General features: G+C 36.9%; 1 protein-coding gene across 1 annotated transcript in view; it reads right to left on the reverse strand.

Annotated features, from left to right (window-relative positions):
* Nucleotides 1-27780, reverse strand: part of XPR1 (xenotropic and polytropic retrovirus receptor 1) — a 203046-nt gene that overhangs the window by 165245 nt on the left and 10021 nt on the right. The window contains exon 2 of the mRNA XM_070384838.1: nucleotides 9725-9776. Within this exon, the coding sequence (XP_070240939.1) occupies nucleotides 9725-9776 (52 nt within the window). The remainder of the gene's footprint in view (nucleotides 1-9724; nucleotides 9777-27780) is intronic.

A 27780-nucleotide genomic window follows, 5' to 3' on the forward strand; every position in this document is an offset into this window, starting at 1 on the left:
ATGAAAAAAGAGCATAAAGAAAAACTTTCCTTAACTGAAAGTTCTGCCAACTTAAAGCTTTAACAATTGTTCCAGTTTTCTAATACTAGTTTAGAAAATTCTATCTGAAATCATATTCATTCATGTGTTACAGTATTCTTTTGTACACAATGCAGAGTAGATACCAATAATTTCCAGAATTTTTGTTTTGTGACTTACTGTTTTGTAATTATTCCTTCTCTACTTTATGACCTTCCCTCAAACTTACCAATAAATAAAGAAATAGCACTGTGTGACAAATGACACAGTACCCTTGTGTGTTATTGACCTTTATATGCAAAGGAAAACTTTAAATACTGAAAATATTTTAAATATTCTGTAGTATCACAAAGAAAAGATTAAAAGCATTTTTCAAAGGTCCATTTAGTCAAGGCTATGGTTTTTCCAGTAGTCATGTATGGATGTGAGAGTTGGACTATAAAGAAAGCTGAGTGCCAAAGAATTGATACCTTTGAACTGTGGTGTTGGTGAAGACTCTTGAGAGTGCCTTGGACTGCAAGGAGATCCAACCAGTCCATTCTGAAGGAGATCAGCCCTGGGTCTTCAATGGAAAGACTGATGTTGAAGCTGAAACTCCAATACTTTGGCCACCTGATGTGAAGGGCTGACTCATGTGAAAAGACCCTGATGTTGGCAAAGACTGAAGGCAGGAGGAGAGGGGACGACAGAGGATGAGATGGTTGGATGTCATCACCGACACAATGGACATGAGTTTGTGTAAAATCCGGGAGTTGGTGATGGACAGGGAGGCCTGGCGTGCTGTGATTCATGGGGTCGCAAACAGTCAGACACGACTGAGCAACTTAACTGAACTGAACTATGTTGTTGTTTCCAATTACACATATGATGCCTACAGAGGTAATATTCCAGAGAAGTTAAGGACATGGACTTTGCAATTAGAGAGACTTGCATTTAATTCTGACTCTATTCTCAAAAATAGAATGACTTTCAACTAGTTAACTTAGAAGTTTCTGACTTTGGAATACAATGCTGTGGGCGGAGAGGGAGAGTGGAGCCCCAAGCACATCACTGGTTTTAAGGCAATGTTAGATGTTTTTTTTTAATTAAAGAAATAGTCTATCTAATAAAAAAAATTGTAAAGCATTTTTCATTTCTTCTAGCTTCCTACTTGTATGCTATTCAAAGTTGATACGTATTTTCATCGCATAATTTTACTACCTATTTATAGCATCATCTTGTGTCCTAACAGTGAGCTTTAAATTATGCTTAATTCTCTGTGAAAGAGAAGTATTTTTGTCAACTCAAATAGCAATGTTATTTATCATTCAGAAGCATATCTTTCCTATTAGCGAACTAGTTCAAGATCAGCAGCATCTTTAAAGAATACACAAGTATATTTTTGAGGGTAATAATATTTTTTATCTAGAACTTGTCATTTCCATAATACAAGGGAATATGCAATCCTTTTCCAATGTAAACATGAACTAGGCACATCCTTCAGAAGAAAAAACTCCATTACATGTCTCTGAATATCAGTCAGGTCTTTTGATCCTTTCTACAAGAAGTTCATGGGGAATAGAAAATACATTATTCTTAAAGAGATGACAATTATCTTTTTGGCTTGCCTCACGTCTCAACTTCTGCTTTTAGCAATCTGTATTTATTTCAAAAGAAGGTTGCAGTGGTCACAAACAAATCTAGAATTTTGGGGATTAAACTCTCTACTTGTCCCTGGTATATAGTCTTCTCATACAATATGAACCCACTACTAGCAGAAGGACTTCTAAACATCGACAATAAATGACTGAACAAAACAACACTAGCAGGAAAGTGGAACTTATAAAAGATACTCTCATGCTACTACCAAGCCAAAAATGTAACAAATTAGATATAGTTCTCCCTATCATAAATATCAGATGGCTTTATTTCTAGGTCAGAAAAAAAAATTTTAAACAGACAGTGATATAGGAAAACAAAATGAAAAACTGGGGGAAGGGAGACACAAGATTATAAACAACGTAAGTAATGTACTGTGAATGCATAGATCTGACAGCAATCCTATACATGCAAAACTACTTCATGAATTTTAGAAATGCAATTCAGTCTTCCATCCTCTTGAATTTAAAAAGCAACCTCACATCTGTTAAAACAACAAAGACTTGGGGAAAGAGGTGAGGTGGAAGAAGACGCCTGAAGTGGACTCTGTCCATTTAAGCGTATAATCAGAATGAATTATTTACAAGCATACTTTCATCTTCAATGCCACTAAGAGCTGAATTCTAAGGAGCTTAGGGAGACTGTAACACATCTGCTAATCAAGTTGAATAAGCAGAGGAGACCTAAGCAAAAAATGATCCAACAAAATCTGTTTGTAGTAAGATTGGGAAAGGGGGTGGGCAACTAAAAAGAAATGCTAGAAAAGCAGAGGCTAGTACAGCAGTGGTCAGTGACTTACATCCTTAACTATATCTTGTTCATCCCATTTTAGAAAGTCAGAGAGCTGTATTAAGCTAACTGAATCAGAGTTATACTAGGCTAACATCAGCCATATATTCTCCATCAAAAGGAATACTTTGTAACAGAAGAGACAAAATGCAAAAGGAAAAAAAGCACTTTGAGGTCTTTCCATTTCAATTCAAATTCTCTAAAACACATATTCCATTAAAGTAGACATACATGGAAAATATTCAACAATTCATACATGGTTTTTCAAATTTATGCCTATTTCATATATCTTTGAAAAGAAGCATATAAAAACAAAAAGTGGTTTAGTGTCTTACAAAAAATATACAACCACCCAATGGCTTATACAAACCTCAGCAATCAAAGCAAACTGTGCTTGGTATCAAGACAACACAACGCCAAAAAATCTTTATAAACTAAGATGTAACATCATCTGCTTCTATTCTAGTTTTAAAGAAAGGCTATGTGTGTCACCTCAGCCTACAGTTTATGAAATGACAATCAGCATTATAAAAAAATAACAAACTATGCTTAGCCTTCTAACCAGCAGGCAAAATTCTGCATCTAAAGATCAAAAGAAGTTAAAAATTAAAAAACAAAACTAAAAACAAAGAAGCAAGCTAGGTGAATTTTTAAATAAATGGTACTTTGGCTTTAAGGAATATTGAGGGAAAGGATTCATATTTATTCCTATTCATTAATGTGCTCAGTAAATATGTAAGGTATGTGCCTATTTTAGATACTAAATATAAAACATTAAAAAAAAAAAAAAAGGTAAAAATCTCTGGTTTCAAGGGACTTCTATTGCCTCAGTTCAGTTCAGTCACTCAGTCGTGTCCAACTCTCTGCAACCCCACGGACCGCAGCACACCAGGCTTCCCTATCCATCACCAATTCCCAAAGCTTACTCAAACTTATGTCCATTAAGTCGGTGATGCCATCCAACCATCTCATCCTCTGTCATCCCCTTCTCCTCCTGCCTTCAATCTTTACCCAGCACAGGGTCTTTTCCAATGAGTCAGTTCTTCCCATCAGGTGGCCAAAGTATTGGAGTTTCAGCTTCAGCATCAGTCCTTCCAATGAATATTCAGGACTGATGTGCTTTAGGATTGACTGGTTGGATCTCCTTTCAGTCCAAGAGAGTCTCAAGAGTATTCTTCAACACCACAGTTCAAAAGCATCAATTCTTATGTGCTCAGCTTTTTTTATAGTCCAACTCTCACATCCGTACATGACTACTGGAAAAACCATAGCTTTGACTAGACAAACCTTTGTTGGCAAAATAATGTCTCTGCTTTTTAATATGCTGTCTAGGCTGGTCATAGCTTTTCTTCCAAGGAGCAAGCGTCTTTTAATATACTATCTCAAGAAAACTAATAAATCAATGAAAAAAACACAAGATATCAAAGAACTGTATGCAAAAATAAATAAAATAGGGTGATGTAAAAAAAGTGACTGAGGGGCTAGTAAGACTGACTATTCAGAAAGTCTCTTGAAGGACACAGCTATGAAATGATCTAGTCATTCTCAACACAGAGCCAAGAGCTAAGGCCCTATTGTAAGAACAAGCTTGGGCTGATTTAGGTATAGAAAAGGCAATAGGACTGGAACCTAGTAAAGAAGGGGGAAAATGGTGTGGTTACAGACACAGGATCAGATTATTTAGGGCCTTGTAGGTCAGAGTAATAAATTTTTACATCATACCCTTGGATTCTAAGAGGCTGTCTCATGAAACTTACTGCCATGCTTTCTGTAAAATAGCTGTTGGGGATACAATCTAGCACACCAAAGAAAATACTCTTCCTGAAGATCCGAAGGAAGGACTTCTCTTTAATCTCATGTTGAGTAAAAACCGATCTTTTTCTGAGGAACTGGTATAAATTTACCTTATGAATTAATTCTGAAATTAATCATGCTCACCTCTACCTTCTGAACTCCAGCAAAGTCAGGGTTGAACTTACAATTAGCTTCTGGAAACTGTATAAATCTTATAGCATCTTTTTATTTTTTTAAATAAACTCTTCATTTTAGAATAGGTTTATATTTACAGAAAAGTTGTACAAAAGTTACAAAACTTGTACATTTACTGCCCCCCACTCTCCAGTTTTCCTGTTATTAACATCTTACATGATGAGTATGGTACATTTGTCAGAATTAATGAGCCAATAATGATACATTATTAACTAAAGTCCATAATTTACTCAGATTTCCTTAATTTTATTTGATGTTCTTTTCCTTCCAGGATCTTTATGGTATCTATTGTATATATTAAATTTACTGGAGGACTTCCCTTGTGGTTCAGGGAGATACGGGTGGTTAAGAAACTACCTGCCAATGCAGGGGGCATGGGTTCAATCCCTGGTCCAGGAAGCTTCCACATGCCGCAGGGCAATTAAGCCTGTGAACCACAACTACTGAGCCAGGACTCTAGAGACGATAAGCCCCAACCACTGAAGCCCTTGGCTCTAGAGTCTGTGCTCTACAACAAGAGAAGCCACCATAATGAGAAGCACATTTTCCGAAACTAGAGAGTAGCCTCCACTTGCCAATCGAGAAAGCCTGAGTGCAGCAACGAAGACCAGCTCAGCCATAAATAAATAAATAAATAAAAATTTACTGGAGTTTTCTCTTACAATTCTATCTTTATTTCCCCCTTATTCTAACCTTTATAACTACTGCTATCTAATGATTTTATCTAATTTTATACACCTTTCCCAATACTTCTAGGAATTATTTGGAGTAATAAAAAACTTAGTACACATTTCTGGAAAGACAATTAGTTTCTGCCCAATAAGTCAAATAGTTCAGTATTATTCAAACTAGATAATGCTTCTTTTAAAAATACAAAGACTCAAGGAAATGCCTGATTAAAAATGTTTGAATTCAAAGATACCATTTGGATAAAAATATAAAGTCAATATAAAAAACTATTTTTATGTTTCAATACTAGTTTAATCTCTTGAATTCTCCTTTGGTTGTCACCTATAGCATGAGTAATCCTGATTGTTCTTCCTGAGTCATGCAAACTTAACATGGTCTCAGATCGCATAAATCTAAAATGATGATGAAGCAAAATGATCTTTTAAAAGTTCCTTTCAATTAGAAATGTCGATTTTTAATTCTGTGACATAGCCTGACTGTCAGATTCTCATATTTTTCCATCACAAGAATAGAAAACATTAATGCTTCTTAACAAAGATACTATATTTTAAAAAGATGATGGCAAAATAAAGTTTGAAGCTTTACGTGAAAATAACTCAGTATAAACCAAAACAAATTTAGTATACAAATTATATGAAGTGTGTAAGTCATAAGTATCAAAATTATCCTGAAGGAGGAAATTTTCCCGATACAGGTGTGACTATTTTTTACCCAAGAACAGGGTGACCAAAAATTTGTGGCCAAACCAAAAAATTTGACAAAATTTGATTATGTTAAATGGGTACCACAATTAGAAGTTCTGTTGTCATATCCATAATAAACTGTCTTGCCTCAAAACAATCCTGATTATTAAGATACTACTGATTCACTGACGTTGGGACTTTCCGTTTGCAGCTTAATTTAATCTGTCCCAAATACCTCACTGACAGCAGGAATTATAAAAAGCACAATATAGTTTAAAGGGTTTTAGCATCTATTTCTGAAAGTTCCTCAAAACATTACTTCATTAAAGGTTGAATTTAAAGGTTCTAAGTGCGTGTCTGCCCCTCCACATAAAATAAATCCTCATTTTACTGTCACATATGTTCTACAATTCTTCCTGCAGAAAAAAGATAAAATAAACAGTAAAATTCTTAATTATGTCCTTATTTTAAAATCATTACACTGTGTCAGATCAGATCAGTCGCTCAGTCGTGTCCGACTCTTTGCGACCCCATGAATCGCAGCACGCCAGGCCTCCCTGTCCATCACCAACTCCTGGAGTTCACTCAGACTCATGTCCATCGAGTCAGTGATGCCATCCAGCCATCTCATCCTCTGTCGTCCCCTTCTCCTCCTGCCCCCAATCCCTCCCAGCATCAGAGTCTTTTCCAATGAGTCAACTCTTTGCATGAGGTGGCCAAAGTATTGGAGTTTCAGCTTTAGCATCTTTCCTTCCAAAGAAATCCCAGGGCTGATCTCCTTCAGAATGGACTGGATGGATCTCCTTGCAGTCCAAGGGACTCTCAAGAGTCTTCTCCAACACCACAGTTCAAATGCATCGATTCTTCGGCGCTCAGCCTTCTTCACAGTCCAACTCTCACATCCATACATGACCACAGGAAAAACCATAGCCTTGACTAGACAAACCTTTGTTGGCAAAGTAATGTGTAAGTTTTAACAAAGAATTTTAAGCCATCTTCTTGGTCACGTATTTCCAAATGTGAATGCCTACCAAAACTAACAAATTACACGGAAGAGCAGGCAATGATATTAACACATATCAAAAGAGATTAGATATGAATTGATAAGGAATACCTGAGAATAAGTCTTTTAGCATTTTAAATATTTTCCTTCAGAATATGAGAATCTCCTAGTTACAATCACAAAATATTTATTTGTTGTTTTTTTGTAACACATTTGTTTTAAATAAAAGTAGAGACACTTTATTTTTCACGAATCAACGTATAATGATTCATGAAATTAACTCTCAAAGGATGAATAAAGCAAAATAACCAAGAAAAATAATCTAAATGTTTATTTATTTGAATAATAAAAGCAACTTTAAGTAAACATGCTTTGATTTCTTAATACATTGAAATTAATTTTGTTTGGTTGATTTACTTTTAAATGGGAAAAAAGCCACCTTATCTGTGATATTAGAATAAAAGCACCATCTAAAAATTAGAAGAAAATGATCCACTAGTGTAAAAAATAGTGAACAAATTCTTATCAAACAAAAGCTTTCATATACTGTGCCTTTTATCTAATATACTTCTATCAGATAAACCACTTCACTCTTTAAGAATCCATTTCAAGTTATTTTTCTTTCACTATAATTAGAAACCCATTCCATCTTAAACAAAAGTACTGTGAAAATATGAATATGCCACTTATTGCACTATGACTCATCTTAAGTAGTAAAAATAATTCTTTAATTCTAATAACAATATTAAGTTATAACTATTTAATATATGTAAATAATCAGTACAGCTATTACTTATACTCAACTCAATGCAATAAACATTTAAAAAATAAACATCCTATTGATGCTAATAGAATAATCAAACTACCAATGAACTTAAGAAATTGATTAACCTACTGGCTAGTTATTATCTAAAAAAACTTAGCATTAACAATACTGACCTAAAATTCTTTAAGATTATTTATGGCAAGGGTTCTTGACTTTGGCTATATATTAGAATTACCTAGAGAGACAGTAAAACTATCAGTGCCTGAGTTACACTCCCCATATCCTATTTTATTTGGCCTGAGAAAAATGTTCAAAGTTGAAAGCCCTATCTTGGACTCTGTGATAAATCTGTTGATGATGCATTACTTTACAGATAACTGCTAAATAAAAATCTAGAAATATGATCTCAGTAGCAAGAATAAAGGAATAACAGAAATGATTATAATTTAAACACTGTATAAAAGAGAATAAATTAATACAGTATCACAATGCAAATGAGAGACAAAATTGAGTCCCTTTAATAACATTTTCTAACCTCAATACTATATAAGATAATGTTTCCTTAAACTACTTTCAATTCTTCAGTGTGTCTAAAAAGAAAAATTCCTGTTAAGAAAATAAAAACTACATGACTTTAGTGTTTATCTGAGAATTGAAAGAATGAATAAGTTCAAAATATTTCCCCTATGAAGACAGCACATACATGTGCATAATCAGCCTACAATACTCCCTTTATAACAGGGTCCAATGAAGTTCATGTCTCTGGACAATGAGATAAAAAGCTATTAACTGTAAATATTTGTCAATTTTAGCATACTTTGACAGAATTTAGTTTTTCCTCCAAAAACAGCTGACAGTGTATGAGATTTACTAGCAACATGACCTAGCATGGAAGGATGAATAAAGAACATTATAACGTTCAACACACTTCAGAATATCTTTGTTACAAACCAGATGGTAAAACTTAAAAAAAAAAAAAAATTAAGGAGAAGTAGCCCAATTAGAATAAAGTTAAAAGAACCACTACTAGAGCAAGTTACACAGGGTGAGGAAATCACCTTAACTTCCACATAATTTCATTTTTCTCATATTCTTAAACTCTTTTGAGGTGGTACTCTTCAAGACACATAAGAGATAATAACCCAATAAAGAACTAAATATTTGTCTTCAGTTAAATATTAGAGAACACATTAATTATATTAAACGTATTAAATATAATCCAAAATTTAGTGACATATTATAAAACTAATACCCAGGTGTCAGTATCCTGGTAAAGATTTTGAGATTCTGAAGGAAGCACACTTTGAATTCAGAATGGTTAGAAAGATATACATGTCTATGTCATTAAAGACAATCAGATTTTTAATTACAGATCTATAGTTTTAATAAACAACTTCATATTCATCTCTCATGGAAATATGATACAAAATTTTAAAAGAATATCCGGCCTCAGAAGGAACACTCCCTCAAACAGTTGTTGAATTAGCTCCTATTTACTGACATAAGAACTACAACTTTAACTTACAACTCCTCAAACCTATCAATGGTTAAACCCATAAAGAGTGAACTGGTGAGCAGAAGCTGAGGTAACAGAAAAGGAAGGATCAATAAAGATAATTAGAAAGATAACCACTATGCTTAGGTCAGTCACTTTACGACTGCCAAGCTGTGCACATGCATACATATACATGCTTATATCTATGTACACACACACAGAGTAGATACGTCTTGTTTCACTAGTCTCAGTCTAAAGACATGACATAAATAGAAACAAAAGGCTTTGGTGCCCAGACTAGTTATGAACTAAGGATTCACTGAATGATGGATGGATGGATGAACAGATAAGAAAAACAGACATAAGAACACATTGCTGGGGGGAGGCAGCATGGCACTTAAGAACTTTAAACCAGTATCTGTGATTCACAATGCTAAGGTGATGTGAGGACATAAGAGATCCATCATAAAGTAAATGTGAGCTAAACAATAAAAATTTCACTGAAACATAAAGTAATCATAATATATATTACAAAAGCCAAAAAAGATCTGTATAGTAGGGTAAGTTATATTAGTTTTATACTATTCGGTTTAAAATATCTCTTCTTAAAAAGAAGTTGTATGTGGTTAAATGTAGGGATTAATGCATCTTACCTTCCACAGAAGGTGCCTGGTCCTGAGCTGAATACAGCATATCCTTAAAAGCCTATTAGAAAGTAAGAAAAGAAATACATCAAATCATGAATAATCTTCACAGTAAAAGCATTTTCAGCTGAATTATTACTTTTTTTTCAATATCCAGACAATGACTACACAGGGTCCCCCAAATTGAGAATTTAGTAAAATACTTTGATTAACTTTAATAAGCTAAAACCCAAATACTATCCTTTCATATTCAGTACTGTCCCATCTTTAAGATGAGGGCCAATATATATATACTTTAAAAATTAAAGGGAATTTGGAAAAGAATGAAAAATCATGAACACTCTAGACCAAAAAAAAAAAAAAAAACACCACTGGTGAGTCACAAATTGGCCTCCAGCATCCCTCAACCTCAGTAAAATTGACATTTGGGGCTAGATAATTCTTTATTTGTTTTTTGTATCTAGAGTGTTTTTTTTTTTCCCCTTTTGTATCTAGAGATTCACTAGATACCAGCAACAACCAACCAAAAATGTCTTCAGACACTACCAAATGCCCCAGAGGACAAGAATCACCCCTCCCCAGAATCACTGGCCTACAGCATTCAAGCATATAAAAACCAAAAAAGAAGAAATAAACCTCCAAGGTAGTCTACTCCAGTTAAATCACATTCTTCCCAAATGGATTTACCATTATTTTAAGTTAGTGACCAATATATCAGTTCCATGACTAACCCCTAAGCAAGTCTGACAATACACAAAAGCCCTAAGTGAATATAACAAAGATCTAGAACTTCTTTTAAGAAAAAGGTATATATAATCACTTTTTAAAAAATAATTTCAGATGTCCCAGGAACTACTAATTTCCAGTCTAAAAAAGAAATTAGAAGATTTTATCAAACATCAGAAAGTATTTCAGGTCACAGACTGGAATTATATATTAAAAGTCCTATACAACTTTACAGTGGTAGTTATGCTATAGTTCTTCCATGGAATATTTTAAGAGTGTAAATGTGTACATTGCTTAGAGTAGAATAAATTTCCAGAAGTAGAAAATTTCAAGAGGAAAGAAACAAAAAAAATCCAGCCAGAGAAACTTCAGAGAATAAAACTATCCTCAGTTCTGTTCAGTAGCTCATTCGTGTCCAACTCTGTGACCCCATGGCCTGCAGCACACCAGGCTTCCCTGTCCATCACCAACTCCCGGAGCTTGCTCAAACTCATGTACTACCATGGAACCAGATAATATCAGAGACTCAAACACCTAACTGAAGTTTTTCTACTTCTTAAGTATGATAGGCATATGTACCTAAATCAGATGATGTTATCAGTAAGTAAATAAACCACCAATGACTAGCAGAAAAGCTTGTATGCAGTAGGAACTCAATACATAGCTCTTGAATTCAAAAGGGTTTCTTATTAGCACACTGAAAAAGCACAGTAAGTAAAATCTCTGATATGTAATGCAAATGAATTAAATTTGCAAAAGGAAAATTTACCAAATTAAGGTTTAAAAAGATTAAATTTTATAAAGACAAAGATTAAGATAGTCTTCATTTTGATTATAAACTAAATCATAGTTTCATTTAAATCAAGACAACTCTCAGTAAAATCAAGGATAATTCTTTTTGCTTCTTACTACTTCAGTTTTCTTCTGAATAAGAGACCTTCTATGTTTTTGACAGTAATAGACTTTAGAGGACTCTATAAATAGGACACCATCCCCTGACTGTGACTAGAGAAGAGCCCCCATTTGGGAAACCACCTGGGGAAAATCCTACAGTGTATTGTCTATATTAGTTCCCATGACTGTCTATTACATGACTCAGCTGAGTTAGGAGAAGTGCATCCAAATACACAAAACAACAAAATTGAGTTTCCTCATTCATGCTGTTTTAGTTTAAGGAAATCCAATACATTATATAAAATTCTGAATCTGTATAATAACTAAAATCAATATGTATTCATTTGCATCACAAAAGACTTCTCTGATCACTGAGAAGGGCACGGATGTGATTCCTGGTCGGGGAACTAAGATCCCACAAGCTGTGTGGTACAGCCAAAAGAAAAAGATCCAAAGCAATCCTTACATAGCATCTCTACTGTAATCTCTGAGTATGAAGTTATTTTTGTTATGTTGTTCAGCCATTCAGTCGTGTGTGACTCTTTGCGACCCCAAGGACTGCAGCACACCAGGTTTTCCCTGTCCTTCACTGTCTCCCAGAGCTTGCTCAAATTCATGTCCATTGAGTCATTGATGCCATCCAACCATCTCATCCTCTGCCGTCCCTTTCTCCCCTTGCCTTCAATCGTTCTCAGCATCAAGGTCTTTTCCAGTGAGTCGGATCTTTCCATCAGGTGGCTAAAGTCTTGGCGCTTCAGCATCAGTCTTTCTTTCTAATTAATATCCAGGATTGATTTCCTTTAGGATTGACTGGTTGGATCTCCTTGCAGTCCAAGGGACTCTCAAGAGTCTTCTCCAACACCATGGCTCAAAAGCATCAATTCTGCAGTGTTCAGCCTTCTCTTTATGTTATAATGTTATTGAAATTTTTGTTATAGTGTTATTATCTTCGTTATAATATTATTGAAATATATACAAACTAGGATAAAACTCTTAGTGTTTATAACAATACATATGACAGTAAAATCTTACAAATTAAATCCAAACACAATCACAAAACCAGTATTATTAAATCAACATTAACATGACAGGAAACAAGATGTTTGCTGAATTAAAATCTGAATTGGTAACATGAATACAATGCCATTTTGCCTATTCTGAGTTTGGAATGCCCAGATGACTATGTCAGATGGGATCTACTATGAGGCAGTACAGTCAGCTATCTATCAGGAGGCAGTATAGTCAGTGGCTAGAGGCTATGGAGTCAGGTAATATGTATGAAAACCAACTCTACCACTTATTAGCTATGTAAAAAATTAACTTCTCTATACTCCAGTACCCTCATCTGTAAAACAGGACTAGTAATTACACATACCTCACAGGTCTACTGTACAAATTAAAAACTTAAAACACAAATCCTTACATTAATTATGATTCATTATTATTGAATAATATCATATATATTATTATACATGAGGAGTATTTTGATAAGTGCCTGGAACCCAGAAGATGCTCAAAGAATGTTAGCTAACAGAATGTGAACTACCACAAAACTTATGTTATACAGTGGGCTATCGCATCATTTGGCCATCCACCTGCTAGACATGACTACATCATTTACGCATTAGAAATGCCTCAGTTCTTAATTAACTCTTCACAAAGTAGTATAACACTACTTGGAGCCAACATGACCAAACAAGCATAAACAGAGACACTGCAATCTCCTGGCATCTAGGTTATAAGATGGTCAAGTAGATGATTTAGAATATCCTCCTATTATATTTTCTGATGATTGCTGACATGAGTACACAGAGTTTTTAATTCTTATAAGAAACCTACAGTTTCCTAAGAGGACATATGCAGTCTCAATCTATATACACTGTATTTTTTCCTGCACATATTTTACTTTTATTTTGTTTTACTGGAGTATAATTATTTTACAATGTTGTGTTAGTTTCTGCTGTACAATGAAGTGAATCAGCTATATGTACACTTATATCCCCTCCCTCAAGGACCTCCCTCCCGCCCCACCATCCCATCCCACAGAACACCAAGCTGAGCTTCCTGTACCATACACCAGGTTCTCACTAGCTACCCATCTTACACACGGTAGTATATATGAGAACAGACATATGGACACAGGGTGGGGGGCGCGGGAGAAGGAGAGGGCGGGACAAATTGGGAGATTAGGATTGACCTATGTACACTTTAAACAACAAGGACTCCTAATTTTATTGCTTAAACTTTCCACAATATATCTATTGTACAAAATAGGGTATAGTTCAATAATACTGCCAATACAAGCTTCTTATGTTGTTAATTTTTAATAACCCACAGTAGATCATCACTGGACTTCCCTGGTGGCTTAGTGGTAAAGAATCTACTTGCCAATGCAGGATACATGGGTTCGATCCCTGAGTTGGGAATATGCCCTGGAGAAGGAAATGGCAACCCACTCCAGTATTATCTGGGAAATCCCATGGAAAGAGAAGCCTGGTGGGCTACAGTCCATGGGGTCACAAAAGAGTTGGACATGACTTAGCAACTAAACAACAAAGATCATCTCTGATCTCCTTTCCCAACCCATGGGTTTCACAGACCATTTCATAGAACAAGGATCAGAAGCTAGAAAGATTCCTTGTTGTTCTTCAGTCTCCAGTCGTGTCCGACTCTTTGCAACACCATGGACTGCAGCACGCCAGGTTTCCCTGTCCATCACCATCTCCTGGAGTTTGCCCAAGTTCAGGTCCACTGAGTCGGTGATGCCATCCAACCATCTCATCCTCTGTCGTCCCCTTCTCCTCCTGCCCCCAATCCTTCCCAGCATAGGGTCTTTTCTAATGAGCCAGCTCTTCGCATTAGGTGGCCAAAGTATTGGAGCATCAGCTTCAGCATCAGTCCTTTCAATGAGTATTGAGGGTTGAAAGACTCCTACTGTGTCAACTTGCTATTAGCCTCGCACATGACATACCATAATTATCATCATCTTCATTAACAAAATATCTAATTTATATTTTTCACATATGCTTCAACATCCAAAGCAAGCACACTGGAATCCAATTACTGGATTAATGAACAATAAAATAAACACAGGCATTTGAAGAGAAAGGACAAGGAATATTTGTTATAAACCTTTAAAGGAAGCATTATCCCTGTTAACAGAGCTTAATAATTCAATAAAATTTACATAAGGTTTTTTCAAATGGCATTGACTATAATTTTGATATATACTTAAAAATATGTACACTATGCCTGACCTACACACCCCAGAAACACTCTCCAATTATCTCTTATCTTCTTTTTGTATTCCCTTTCTTTTTATCACTTATTTATGGCCACAGGGGCTCTTCATTGCAGCATGTGGGCTTAGTTGCCCCGTGGCATATGAGATTTTAGTTGCCCGACCAGGGATTGAATCCACGTCCCCTGCATTGGAAGGTGGATTCTTAACCACTCAACTACCAGGAAATCCCCCATCAGTTCAGTTCAGTTCAGTTGATCAGTCGTGGCCGACTCTTTGCGACCCCATGAATCGCAGCACGCCAGGCCTCCCTGTCCATCACCAACTCCCGGAGTTCACCCAGACTCACGTCCATCGAGTCAGTGATGCCATCCAGCCATCTCATCCTCTGTCGTCCCCTTCTCCTCCTGCCCCCAATCCCTCCCAGCATCAGAGTCTTTTCCAATGAGTCAACTCTTCGCATGAGGTGCCCAAAGTACTGGAGTTTCAGCTTTAGCATCTTTCCTTCCAAAGAAATCCCAGGGCTGATCTCCTTCAGAATGGACTGGTTGGATCTCCTTGCAGTCCAAGGGACTCTCAAGAGTCTTCTCCAACACCACAGTTCAAAAGCATCGATTCTTCTGCGATCAGCCTTCTTCACAGTCCAACTCTCACATCCATACATGACCACAGGAAAAACCATAGCCTTGACTAGACGAACCTTTGTTGGCAAAGGAATGTCTCTGCTTTTGAATATGCAATCTAGGTTGGTCATAACTTTCCTTCCAAGGAGTAAGCGTCTTTTAATTTCATGGCTGCAGTCACCATCTGCAGTGATTTTGGAGCCCAGAAAAATAAAGTCTGACACTGTTTCCAATGTTTCCCCATCTATTTCCCATGAAGTGATGGGACTGGATGCCATGATCTTCGTTTTCTGAATGTTGAGCTTTAAGCCAACTTTTTCACTCTCTGCTTTCACTTTTATCAAGAGGCTTTTTAGTTCCTCTTCACTTTTTGCCGTAAGGGTGGTGTCATCTGCATATCTGAGGTTATTGATATTTCTCCCGGCAATCTTGATTCCAGCTTGTGTTTCTTCCAGTCCAGCATTTCTCATGATGTACTCTGCATATAAGTTAAATGTGTGTGACAATATACAGCCTTGACGTACTCCTTTTCCTATTTGGAACCAGTCCGTTGTTCCATGTCCAGTTCTAACTGTTGCTTCCTGACCTGCATACAAATTTCTCTAGAGGTGGATCAGGTGGTCTGGTATTCCCATCTCTTTCAGAATTTTCCACAGTTTATTGTGATCCACACAGTCAAAGGCTTTGGCATAGTCAATAAAGCAGAAATAGATGTTTTTCTGGAACTCTCTTGCTTTTTCCATGATCCAGCCCGGAGGACCAACCCCACGTCCAAGGAGCCATGGCTGCGCAGGTGCAGGAGGGCCTAGAGGAGCTATCCCACGTTGAAGGTCAGGAAGGGCGGCAGTGAGGAGATACCCCTCGTCCAAGGTAAGGAGCAGCGGCTGCGCTTTGCTGGAGCAGCCGTGAAGAGATACCCCATGCCCAAGGTAAGAGAAACCCAAGTAAGATGGTAGGTGTTGCAAGAGGGCATCAGAGGGCAGACACACTGAAACCATACTCACAGAAAACTAGTCAATCTTATTACACTAGGACCACAGCCTTGTCTAACTCAGTTAAACTAAGCCATGCCCGTGGGGCAACCCAAGATGGGCGGGTCATGGTGGAGAGATCTGACAGAATGAAATTCCCTATATTCCCCTTTTAATCTCTTCACCAGAAATACTGAGTAGTCTGTGAATAATGTGCAAGTCAGTTACATTTGACCTGGTTTGTCTCACTATCCAGAAATCAGTCATATTTTCCTGATACTAAAGTGCTAGGAACAGTTCTATAAATCAAACTATAAAACTCAGAAGAGGGCACTGGGCATTCTCAAGAGTCCTGTACAAAGAATGACTATCTAATTTACCTTTATTTCTATCCCCAAATACAAATAAACTAACTGAACTCTGTTTTTGATGATAGAAATAATCTGTAAAGTTAAAAAATCTTTATAATCTAATATAATAAAATTTAAAATTAATGTATTCTCATATATGCTTAACAATCCTATAGTTTATTAGGCACCTATAGTATATTAGAAGCATTACCCATGGCTCAATTTTCATGGAATTTAAATGTATCCCATCAGCAAACTGGAGAAGAAAACGGCAACCATTTCAGTATTGCCTGGAAAATCCCATCTATGGGGTTGCAAAGAGACATGACTTAACTGAGCACCATCGGTAAAAGGCAATTCAATATACAAAAGTTGTCACAACATTAAAGTATTAATGAATTTGTTAAATGTATAAAATATATGTAATTTATAATAGGAAGAACCAATTTGGAGTAGGTCCTGCTATATCTGTATTATACATTTCCTCCCTAACATACTGTAATATCCACTGACATGGTTTTTACTATTTCTATGTAGGTATCTCCCTAATCTAAATCCTCAGCCACATGTCTGCTAACACATATACAAAATGTCTAAAATTCATTTTCTTCCCAAAGCCTACACTTTTCATGTCTTTATTTCTGTTAATGTCACTGCCAGTAACCACATCACACAGATTAACAATCTTAATTATTGTCTCACTCCTTCAGTAAATACTTGTGTATCTGCTACATGCCAGGCCTGTTTTAGGCACCTGGGATATACTATGAGGAAAAGAAAAATCCTTGTCCTAGCGGGTTAACATTTTTTTATGCTCTTCCTTTGCACTCCTAAGTTTAGTAATCTTATTCAGTCAATGCCACCACCCCCTCTTTTACTTCATTCTCTCCCATCCTCTCACCTAAACTATTTCAATGGACTCTTACTGCTCATTCTTTAATCCATGTTTCTTTGAGAAAAAGACATGTTACCCATTATTTGGAGTGAAATGTTATTTTCTAAAATTTACCTCTAATTTTGGCCTCTCAATTTTCTGATACTCTCCTTTTTATTTCCAACACTTTTCTAAATCATTAGATTTTTATGTCAGATGTAGTAACTAGCCTCTGAAATAGCCTCCAATGATTCCTAACTCCTGGTAGTAACACTCTTGTGCAATCCCCTTCCATACTAAATAGGACTGACCTGTATAGCCAACGGGGCTTCTCCATTGGCTCAGCGGTAAAGAATCTGCCTGCAATGCAGGAGCCATGGGAGCTGCAGATTTGATCCCTGGGTCAGGAAGATCCTCTGGAAAAGGGAATGGCTACCCACTCCAGTATTCTTGCCTGGAGAATCCCCTTGGACAGAGGAGCCTGGTGGGCTACAGTCCATGGGGTTGCAAAGAGTTGGACACGACTGACACAACTGAGCATGCATGCACGAGCGTGCAGCCAATAGAATACTGCATACATGACAGAATACTACTTCCACGGTTAGGTCATAAAAGGCACTGCAGCATTCATCTTGCTCTTTCTTCGATTCCCCACTCTAGAAAAAGCTAGTCATGAAGAAACTGAAGCACCCCTATGGAGAGATCCAAGCGGTAAGGAACTGAGACCTCCTAAAAAAAGTCAGCACAAATTTGTGAACCACGTGAGTGAGCTATTCTAGAATCGGATCCAGTCCCCGGCAAGCCTTGAGATGGCTGCAGCCCTGACTGATATCTTGACCACAACCTCACAAAATATCCTGAGCCAGAATCACCCAGTTAAGCTGCTTCCAAACTCTACACACAGAAAGATAATAAATGTTTCTTATTGTTTCAGTAGTTTTAGGTAGTTTGTTACAGAGTAACAGATATTTAATACATGAGGCTATATTTGAAAAATATTTTTATATCACAGAATGTAATGTTATTAGATCATAACCAACATCTTTGGCTTGTCTTGATCAAAGTACCTAAAATTTATAATTACATAAAGACACAAAAACTATGGAAAGGAAGACTATGACAATTTCAAGAAGTGATTTATTTAGCAATAACAAGCAAAACTGCATTCCCGTAAGTCACAGCCACCAATACTGTAATTTAACTTACACTGAATGCCCTTGAGAAATCATATAGCTGCATTTCTGGGCTGGGACAGAATAAATCTGACAGATTAAATCAGCGTCTTCCTTACCTAAGGATCCTGTTCTGACAGTAACATGCAGCTGATAACAAATGTTCTTTTATAACTAATTAAACCTATATGGCTCATTCTTACATTTACAGTGGTAACAGTTGTAAATTCTCTAAGGGCAGAGAGTAATCTCACTTCAGTTCTTACGGGGTATAGCATCTAGCACAGTAAAAGTCAAAATATGTTTGTAAACTGCACAGACTTTGAAACATAAAGCCTAAATATCCAAAATCAGCACATCAGTTAATTTTTAAAGTGTTAACTATGTTATTTATATTTAATTATTTTATAGCATTTCTAGTTTCATGAAACACCAAAATGCAAAGTCATTTCTTTTGTCCGAATTTTCATTATTTTTGTTAATTGCCACACAAAATTCAAACCTCTTTCATTTACTAGCCACAAGAAAAGTTCCTAGTGTGTTTGACTTCCAGTCCTCTTTAATATATAAGGTTTACACAGGTTGATAAAACATTGTTTTGTCCAAATATAATAGTATGGCAACATAAAATTCCCACTCTGTTCTTACCAACAGTTTGCTAGTTTATCTGAAAGAAAACAAAAAAGGAACCCAAAGGTTCTGCAATACACCTATACACTTCATAAAAACGGTTTCTAATCCATGAGTCCAAGACCAGTTCACAGCTCCAATTTCAATACTACCAGCTATCATCATTTAGTTTCCAAGGAATTTCATGACATTGAAAGAGGGTATTGGTATACTAAAAGACTGGGTACCAACACCCTAAAATAAATATCTACTGAATAAATTAATAAAAAGAAGGCGATGGCACCGCACTCCAGTACTCTTGCCTGGAAGATCCCATGGACGGAGGAGCCTGGTAGGCTGAAGTCCATGGGGTTGCTGGAAGTCGGACACGACTGAATGACTTCACTTTCACTTTTCACTTTCATGCGTTGGAGAAGGAAATGGCAACCCACTCCAGTGTCTTGCCTGGAGAATCCCAGGGACGGGGGAGCCTGGTGGGCTGCTGTCTCTGGGGTCGCACAGAGTCAGACACGACTGAAGCTACTTAGCAGCAGCAGCAGCAGCATGGCTTATTTTTAATGATAGAAATTAACAGCTATACATTATTGAAAAGTATCTTCTATAGATCAGGTCCTTGCTGGCAATTTCATATACTGTTGCTCTTTAGTCACTAAGTCATGTCTGACTCTTTGCAATCCCATGGACTGTAGCCTACAAGGCTCTTCTGTCTATGGGATCACCCTGCTAAGGATACCTCAGTGGGCTGCCATTTTCTTCTCCAGGGGATCCTCCCAACCCAAGGATCAAACCCACATCTCCTGCTTGGCAGGCAGATTCTTTACCACCATGCCACCTGGGAAGCCCTTTCATGTATTATTATATCTAATTCTCATAATAATCTTGAAAGGTAAATATTATCCTCATTTTGCACCAAGAAAACTGAGGTTCAGAGAAATAAAATGACTGTTTAAAAGGCCACAGCCAATAAATGAGGGAAACGCAATTAAAGCAAAAAATTTAGATAAAATTAAAGCTATCTTCTCTATTGCCTTCAAGATGAATGGACCCCACATATCTTTCAAAGAATTTTTTACTTTATCCTACTCATTCCTAAAGGTTCCATCCCATTTTCATCACTCTTCTTAATAGACAAATTTCTCAAACGAAAAGTACAGATATGTTGTCTAAATGACTTTTAACCTCTTCAAACTTGGAATAAAGTTAGCAGAAGAAAATCTGTGTTCAGAATTTTGTCATATCCAAAGGCCTACCTTAATCCTCATTCTCATTAACCTGTCTACAAAAAGCATGTCACTGCTGATAGTCCATTTACCCTTTACTCCCTTAACTCCTATGACAACTTATTTTCCAAGATTTCCTGTCTCTATTTTTCTGTGTTACATACTTTCCACTAGTGACTTAATTTTTAACTACTATCTCAATTATAATGTCTTATCTTTTGATATAATTTTTCAAATTCCAGCTAGTAGTTATCTCTACATATAGATATTTCACAAATGAAATCAGCATGAATTTACCACCTCCTGAAGTAGCTAGCTGGATCATGGAAAAAGCAAGAGAGTTTCAGAAAAACATCTATTTCTGCTTTATTGACTATGCCAAAGCCTTTGACTGTGTGGATCACAATAAACTGTGGAAAATTCTGAAAGAGATGGGAATACTAGACCACCTGATCTGCCTCTTGAGAAATTTGTATGCAGGTCAGGAAGCAACAGTTAGAACTGGACATGGAACAACGGACTGGTTCCAAATAGGAAAAGGAGTACGTCAAGGCTGTATATTGTCACCCTGTTTATTTAACTTATATGCACAGTACATCATGAGAAACGCTGGACTGGAAGAAACACAAGCTGGAATCAAGATTGCCGGGAGAAATATCAATAACCTCAGATATGCAGATGACGCCACTCTTATGGCAGAAAGTGAAGAGGAACTAAAAAGCCTCTTGATGAAAGTGAAAGTGGAGAGTGAAAAAGGTGGCTTAAAGCTCAACATTCAGAAAACGAAGATCATGGCATCTGGTCCCACCACTTCATGGGAAATAGATGGGGAAACATTGGAAACAGTGTCAGACTTTATTTTTCTGGGCTCCAAAATCACTGCAGATGGTGATTGCAGCCATGAAATTAAAAGACGCTTACTCCTTGGAAGGAAAGTTATGACCAACCTAGACTGCATATTCAAAAGCAGAGACATTCCTTTGCCAACAAAGGTTCGTCTAGTCAAGGCTATGGTTTTTCCTGTGGTCATGTATGGATGTGAGAGTTGGACTGTGAAGAAGGCTGAGCGCAGAAGAATCGATGCTTTCGAACTGTGGTGTTGGAGAAGACTCTTGAGAGTCCCTTGGACTGCAAGGAGATCCAACCAGTCCATTCTGAAGGAGATCAGTCCTGGGTGTTCACTGGAAGGACTGATGCTGAAGCTGAAACTCCAGTACTTTGGGCACCTCATGCGAAGAATTGACTCATTGGAAAAGACTCTGATGCTGGGAGGGATTGGGGGCAGGAGGAGAAGGGGACGACAGAGGATGAGATGGCTGGATGGCATCACTGACTCGATGGACGTGAGTCTGGGTGAACTCCGGGAGTTGGTGATGGACAGGGAGGCCTGGCGTGCTGTGATTCATGGGGTTGCAAAGAGTCGGACACGACTGAGCGACTGATCTGATCTGATCTGAAAGTAGCTAGTCTCTACCACTTTCCTTACGTTTAAACCATTGTATTAAATTCTTCCCTCCTCAACCTCTATATCTGGCTAGCCACCCAACCTCTGTTATTTAAAGCATAAATATAAAACCACCTACATAAATCACTGTGCTAAGCAAAAGGAAAGTGATACGTTTAAAAATGTCTAATAGGAACTTCCCTAGCAGTCCAATGGTTAAGACTCTGTATTCCCAATGCAGGCGGCACGGGTTTGATCCCTGAATGGGGAACTAAGGTCCCGCATGCCGCATGGCATGGCCAAAACAAAAGTTTAAAAGTATTATTTTATCTTAACCAATAATATTTTTATTTAATTTCAAATACTAATGAGAAAAAAAGATCTAATTACTAAAATATTGTGTATGTTTGCAATTAAGTAACTTGGAAGGGGGATGATACTTTAGTAGGATATTCTGTGTTTAACAAGGCAAGTTCACAATATATGCACTTAATTATTATTGTTGATTATTGATATCATGTTGTTTAAATTTTTTAAACATAAAGTTGGTTAAACAATGGTCTCATAAATTTTCCTAACATAAAACCTATCATATTAAATAACACTGTCTCTAAAATAGAAGAAAGGTCAAGAAGGAATGCCAAAATTCTGCACTTGATAGTAATTTCCTTCCCTAAAACACTTTCTTCTCTAATACATTACACTTACCAATCAAGTCGGAAATTTTAATAAGGCTTACAACAAAAATGCAAAAGAAAAAGGAAAAAGTGACCAATTTTCTTCCCAGTTTTTCACCTCTACCAAAAGCCAAAAAATTTTCAAAAATGTACAATCTTTTTTTCTTTCATCAATAACCATCAGCAAGTGTAACAAACTTTATGTTCTATGAAATACTCAGTTCAGTTCAATTCCGTCAGTTCAGTTCAATTCCGTCACTCAGTCATGTCCAACTCTTTGCAACCCCATGAACTGCAGCACACCAGGCTCCCTGTCCATCACCAACTCCCGGAGTCCACCCAAACTCATGTCCATTGAGTCGGTGATGCCATCTAGCCATCTCATCCTCTGTCATCCCCTTCTCCTCCTGCCTTCAATCTTACTCAGCATCAGGGTCTTTTCAAATGAGTCAGCTCTTGGTAGCAGGTAACCAAAGTATTGGGAGTTTCAGCTTCAGCATCAGTTCTTCCAATGAATGTTCAGGACTGATTTCTTTTAGGATGGACTGGTTGGATCTCCTTGCAGTCTACGGGACTCTCAAGAGTCTTCTCCAACGCCACCATTCAAAGGTATCAATTCTTGGTGCTCAGCTTTCTTTATAGTCCAACATCCATGTAAGACTACTGGAAAAACCATAGCCTTGACTAGACGGACCTTTGTTGACGAAGTAATGTCTCTGCTTTTTAATATGCTGTCTAGGTTGGTCATAACTTTCCTTCCAAGGAGTAAGTGTCTTTTAATTTCATGGCTGCAATCACCATCTGCAGTGATTTTGGAGCCCAGAAAAATAAAATCAGCCACTGTTTCCCCATCTATTTGCCATGAAGTGATGGGACCAGATGCCATGATCTTAGTTTTCTGAATGTTGAGCTTTAAGCCAACTTTTTCACTCTCCTCTTTCACTTTTATCAAGAGGCTTTTTAGTTCTTCTTCACTTTCTGCCATAAGGGTGGTGTCATCTGCATATCTGAGGTTATTGATATTTCTCCCAGCTAGAATCTTGATTCTATCCAGTCCAGTGTTTCTCATGATGTACTCTGCATATAAGTTAAATAAGCAGGGTGACAATATACAGCCTTCACATACTCCTTTTCCTATTTGGAACCAGTCTGTTGTTCCATGTCCAGTTCTAACTGTTGCTTCCTGACCTGCATAGAGGTTTCTCAAGAGGCAGGTCAGGTGGTCTGATACTCCCATAGCCTTTTTTAAAAAGGTAAAATTCTTTCAACTTCCATTTGTTCAATAATTGAATAAACAGTCTAAGTTGTCCTTTCCTAGTTACAGTTTCACTGACCCCTTCCCCCAATTGTGTCAACAGTAAACAAATCAAGATGCTGCTCAACTGTTAGACTCAAACCACTAAGGATAGATATGTAATAATGGCTAATACTTACTGTGTGTAGTAACTATTAAACCTCCTGTCCTATTTTCCAATTATTGATTCATTTCATTTCACATGATCCTCCAAAAGTAAAACGTATTATTATTTCCAGTTTAAGGATAAGAGAATTGTGGCACAGAAAGGCTACATGACTTGCCCAACAGGGTTATTACAATTACAATTAAATTACAATTACAACAACAGGGTTATCACAATTTCAATTTCAGTGGTCTCTAAATCAATTCACTTTCTAATTTCTGAATCTATCAAGAACTGAATTTTTGAAAGTCCATGATACTAAGCAAACGAATCCTAGAAAAAAAAAAATCTTGCAATCCTCTTTAGCAAATAACTAATGGCAGCATAATTTGAAATACCAATATTTCAAATAAGCTTATTCTACTCAAAAAGGAAGATTTAATCAAAAGATGTTTGAACTACATGATTAGAGGTGGTGACTCACCTGCTTATCAATACTTTTGTTACCTGCTATGATACAAATATTTAAAAAACAGGAGAAAGACTATCATCTCAATTTTGTCATCAATGATCACATTTCACTGAATAAACAAAACTAAAAGAATAAGACCAACTTCTCCTAATTGATACCAAAGTAACTCATTTCCAGAGCTCTAGTCACGCTCTATAGGGGATAAACATGAGCTTTTCCTGTTTTCTCCACTGACTGCCTTCAATGATGCTCTCCTAAATCTCTTTCTTATCCCTTAATGACATCTCAGGCAGATCCCATAGTCTTTCAGTTACATTCTATTTTGCTGTTGTTTTTAAGTTTCTAAATATGCCAGACACTACCAGATGCTGGATGCTAACATGTATGTACGACTCTGCCTGACACACAGCCAGCTTTCAGTAAATATTATATATTATTACTATCATTATTTCATCAAATCTAAGATCCCTTTAGTAGTAATATACACCATTACTTTATGTGCTTCTAAGAATGAAAAAAAGTCTGCCAATTAATCTATGATAATTAATTACTGAGATGTATCTTGATTTTAGATGCTAAAGTGTGGGAAAACTGATTAAATGAGGTAGTAAATTCAAGCTCTCACTATTTTTGGCTATACTATTTGGTTTTCATTTTTTGGTCTTGGTCTCCCCACTGCATCTCCAGGATCTAAACTACATTCTCACTTTGCATTGATCCCTATCCCCAAGTCTCTTTAAAATCCTTAGTGGTTCACAACCAGGAAACATTTAAAGTCCTCGACATGGTATTCAAAGCTCAGTATGAATCACACTATCAGCCCTCCAACGTACCTACTAAACCAGATTTCACTAATATGCTTGCGTACTTGCACCTATCTGTGCCTTCGTTCAGTATTACTCTATCTGCCTAGAACGCCCTCAGTGTCCTGTCCCCTCTTCACCATGGCAACAAACCCTACTGAACCTCTAGTACTTCTGTGAAAGCTTTCAAGATAAATACCTTTGATTCTCCATAGCAAATCAATCGGCCATTCCTCTGTAACATAATCACAATATACTACGATTAGAAGACCAACCAAGTTACAAGCTCCCTTAGGACAGGCGCGTACCCATTTTTACACCACCAGCCCCTTGCGAGATCCTGACCATGTAGCCTCATGTTAAGAATCCAGGCTGTAAAATAAGACAAACCTGTGTTTGAACTCTGGTTTTACCATTCACCAGCTATGTGACCTTGGGCAATCTACTCAATCTAAGATTCAGTGACTTCTTAAAACAGGATAACAAAACCTACCTTAGAGGGTGCGGATAAACATAAAACACCTGACACAACAGACACTCAGTGAACATCAGCTGTTGTTATTATCATCGTTGTCACTTTACTATTTTTTCAAAAGAGGAAGGGGACATCATGAATAGTTAGTAGATTAATATTATATATTCTAATCTTCTCTAGTCAGATATGCCCTGACTTCAGCTTGGCAGTATGTTATAAGAGACAGGGGGTAGAGAGGGAGGTGCTGTTCATGTGGAGGTAAAATGTAACCTGTGTTAACATTCAGGTATGCTACAGAGAAATGCCCAAAAGATTCTTCAACTTTCCTGATTCCTCCTCTCATCTCTACCTAACTCCTCAAGCCTTAACCGTAATTTCTCAGTCCTATCTCCTCACCTAAAATAGTTTTCTACCTAAATGGGGCAATGGTTGTAATTGAGTAAACAATATTTTTAAATTTGAGCCTCTTATTTATCTAGTCTTTTAACTGACACACACAAGAACGATTTGAGGTTGTTACTGTGAACTAAAGGATCAGATTCACATAAATGTATTAATGCTGAGTAAGTAATAATTAACAAGAACATTTAAATTCATATGGTCTCTTACAAAGAAAATGAATTTTTAAAATTAAAAGTAAAGAAATGTTTATATAGCAGTGATAAGCCTCAGTAAGGTATACCAGTGAGCAAGAGGTCAGTATTTTAATTCCAGGCTCTGCTATCAGCTAGTTGTGAGGCTGACCAAACATATATTTTGGCCTTCCTGCCCTCAATTTATTCATCTGTGAAACAGAGGACTTGAGAAGGTCTTTTTCAACTCTAAAACCAATTCTAGTATTAAAAAATTAAATTTTCATTAGAAAACTGAAACAAACTACAATTAGATAGCCACTAAAAATTCAAAGGATTTTGAATTTAAGCTATACACTTAAGCTGTTCAGACATACTTAAGAGCGCACATGTAAATGTCACCCCAATTGAAAAAAAAAAAAAAAGAATATGCAGGCACAGTCTATAACCGAAATGAATACAAGTTACAAGTAACCAAGGAGAACAAATTTCTTTCAAAACCATATGATTGCTCCCACCTGAATTTCTTACTATATATAAAAAGGACAATTTATTAATATAAATTCACAGGTAAAAGGAATAATATCTAAAATCAATAGAGACATTTTCCAAAAACCTGAACTGAACAAGCCCAGAGGGACAAAATTTGAGGCTCAGTTTTCCTCACAAAGATACTGCTAACCTAGCCTTAACTAATACCGCTGAACTCTGTAGTAGAAATAATTTTAATAGCAAATATAGGCATTATATTAGCACTTTTCATATTTTAACTCATATAATCCTCACAGAAGTCCTGTAACTACTATTACTGTCCCCATTTTACAAATGAGGAAACTGAACAACAGAGAGGAATTAATAGAATGCCTTGCCTGAGGTCACTCAGTTAGTAAATTGTGCAGCTGGAATATGAACCTAGGCAGTATGGCTTCAGAGTTTGTTCTCTCCATGCATTATTGACATACAAGTACATGATGCAAAATAGTTAAACAATAAAATGAATCAGAGTGATTGAGTTAACTCTGCCACTAACCAAGCTACGTGTCCTTGAATCACAATCTCTCTGGACTTCATTTCCCACTCAAGTAAAAAAGGGAATTGGACTAAATAATCTCTGAAATTCCTTACAGGTCTGACGTTCCATGATCTATGCTGCTGCTGCTGCTGCTGCTAAGTCACTTCAGTCGTGTCCGACTCTGTGCAATCCCACAGACAGCAGCCCACCAGGCTCCCCCGTCCCTGGGATTCTCCAGGCAAGAACACTGGAGTGGGTTGCCATTTCCTTCTCCAATGCATGAAAATGAAAAGTGAAAGTGAAGTCGCTCAGTCATGTCTGACTCTTGGTGACCCCGTGGACTGCAACCTACCAGGCTCCTCCGTCCATGGGATTTTCCAGGCAAGAGTACTGGAGTGGGGTGCCATTGCCTTCTCCTTCCATGATCTATGGAATGCTTTAAAAGCAAAAAGCCACAACTGTGGCATAGCAACAGCTATGCTCACTCTTCTTTATCTTCCTCCTTTTAC

Source organism: Bos mutus, chromosome 16, assembly GCF_027580195.1.
Source record: "Bos mutus isolate GX-2022 chromosome 16, NWIPB_WYAK_1.1, whole genome shotgun sequence".
In the NCBI taxonomy this organism is placed as follows: domain Eukaryota; kingdom Metazoa; phylum Chordata; class Mammalia; order Artiodactyla; family Bovidae; genus Bos; species Bos mutus.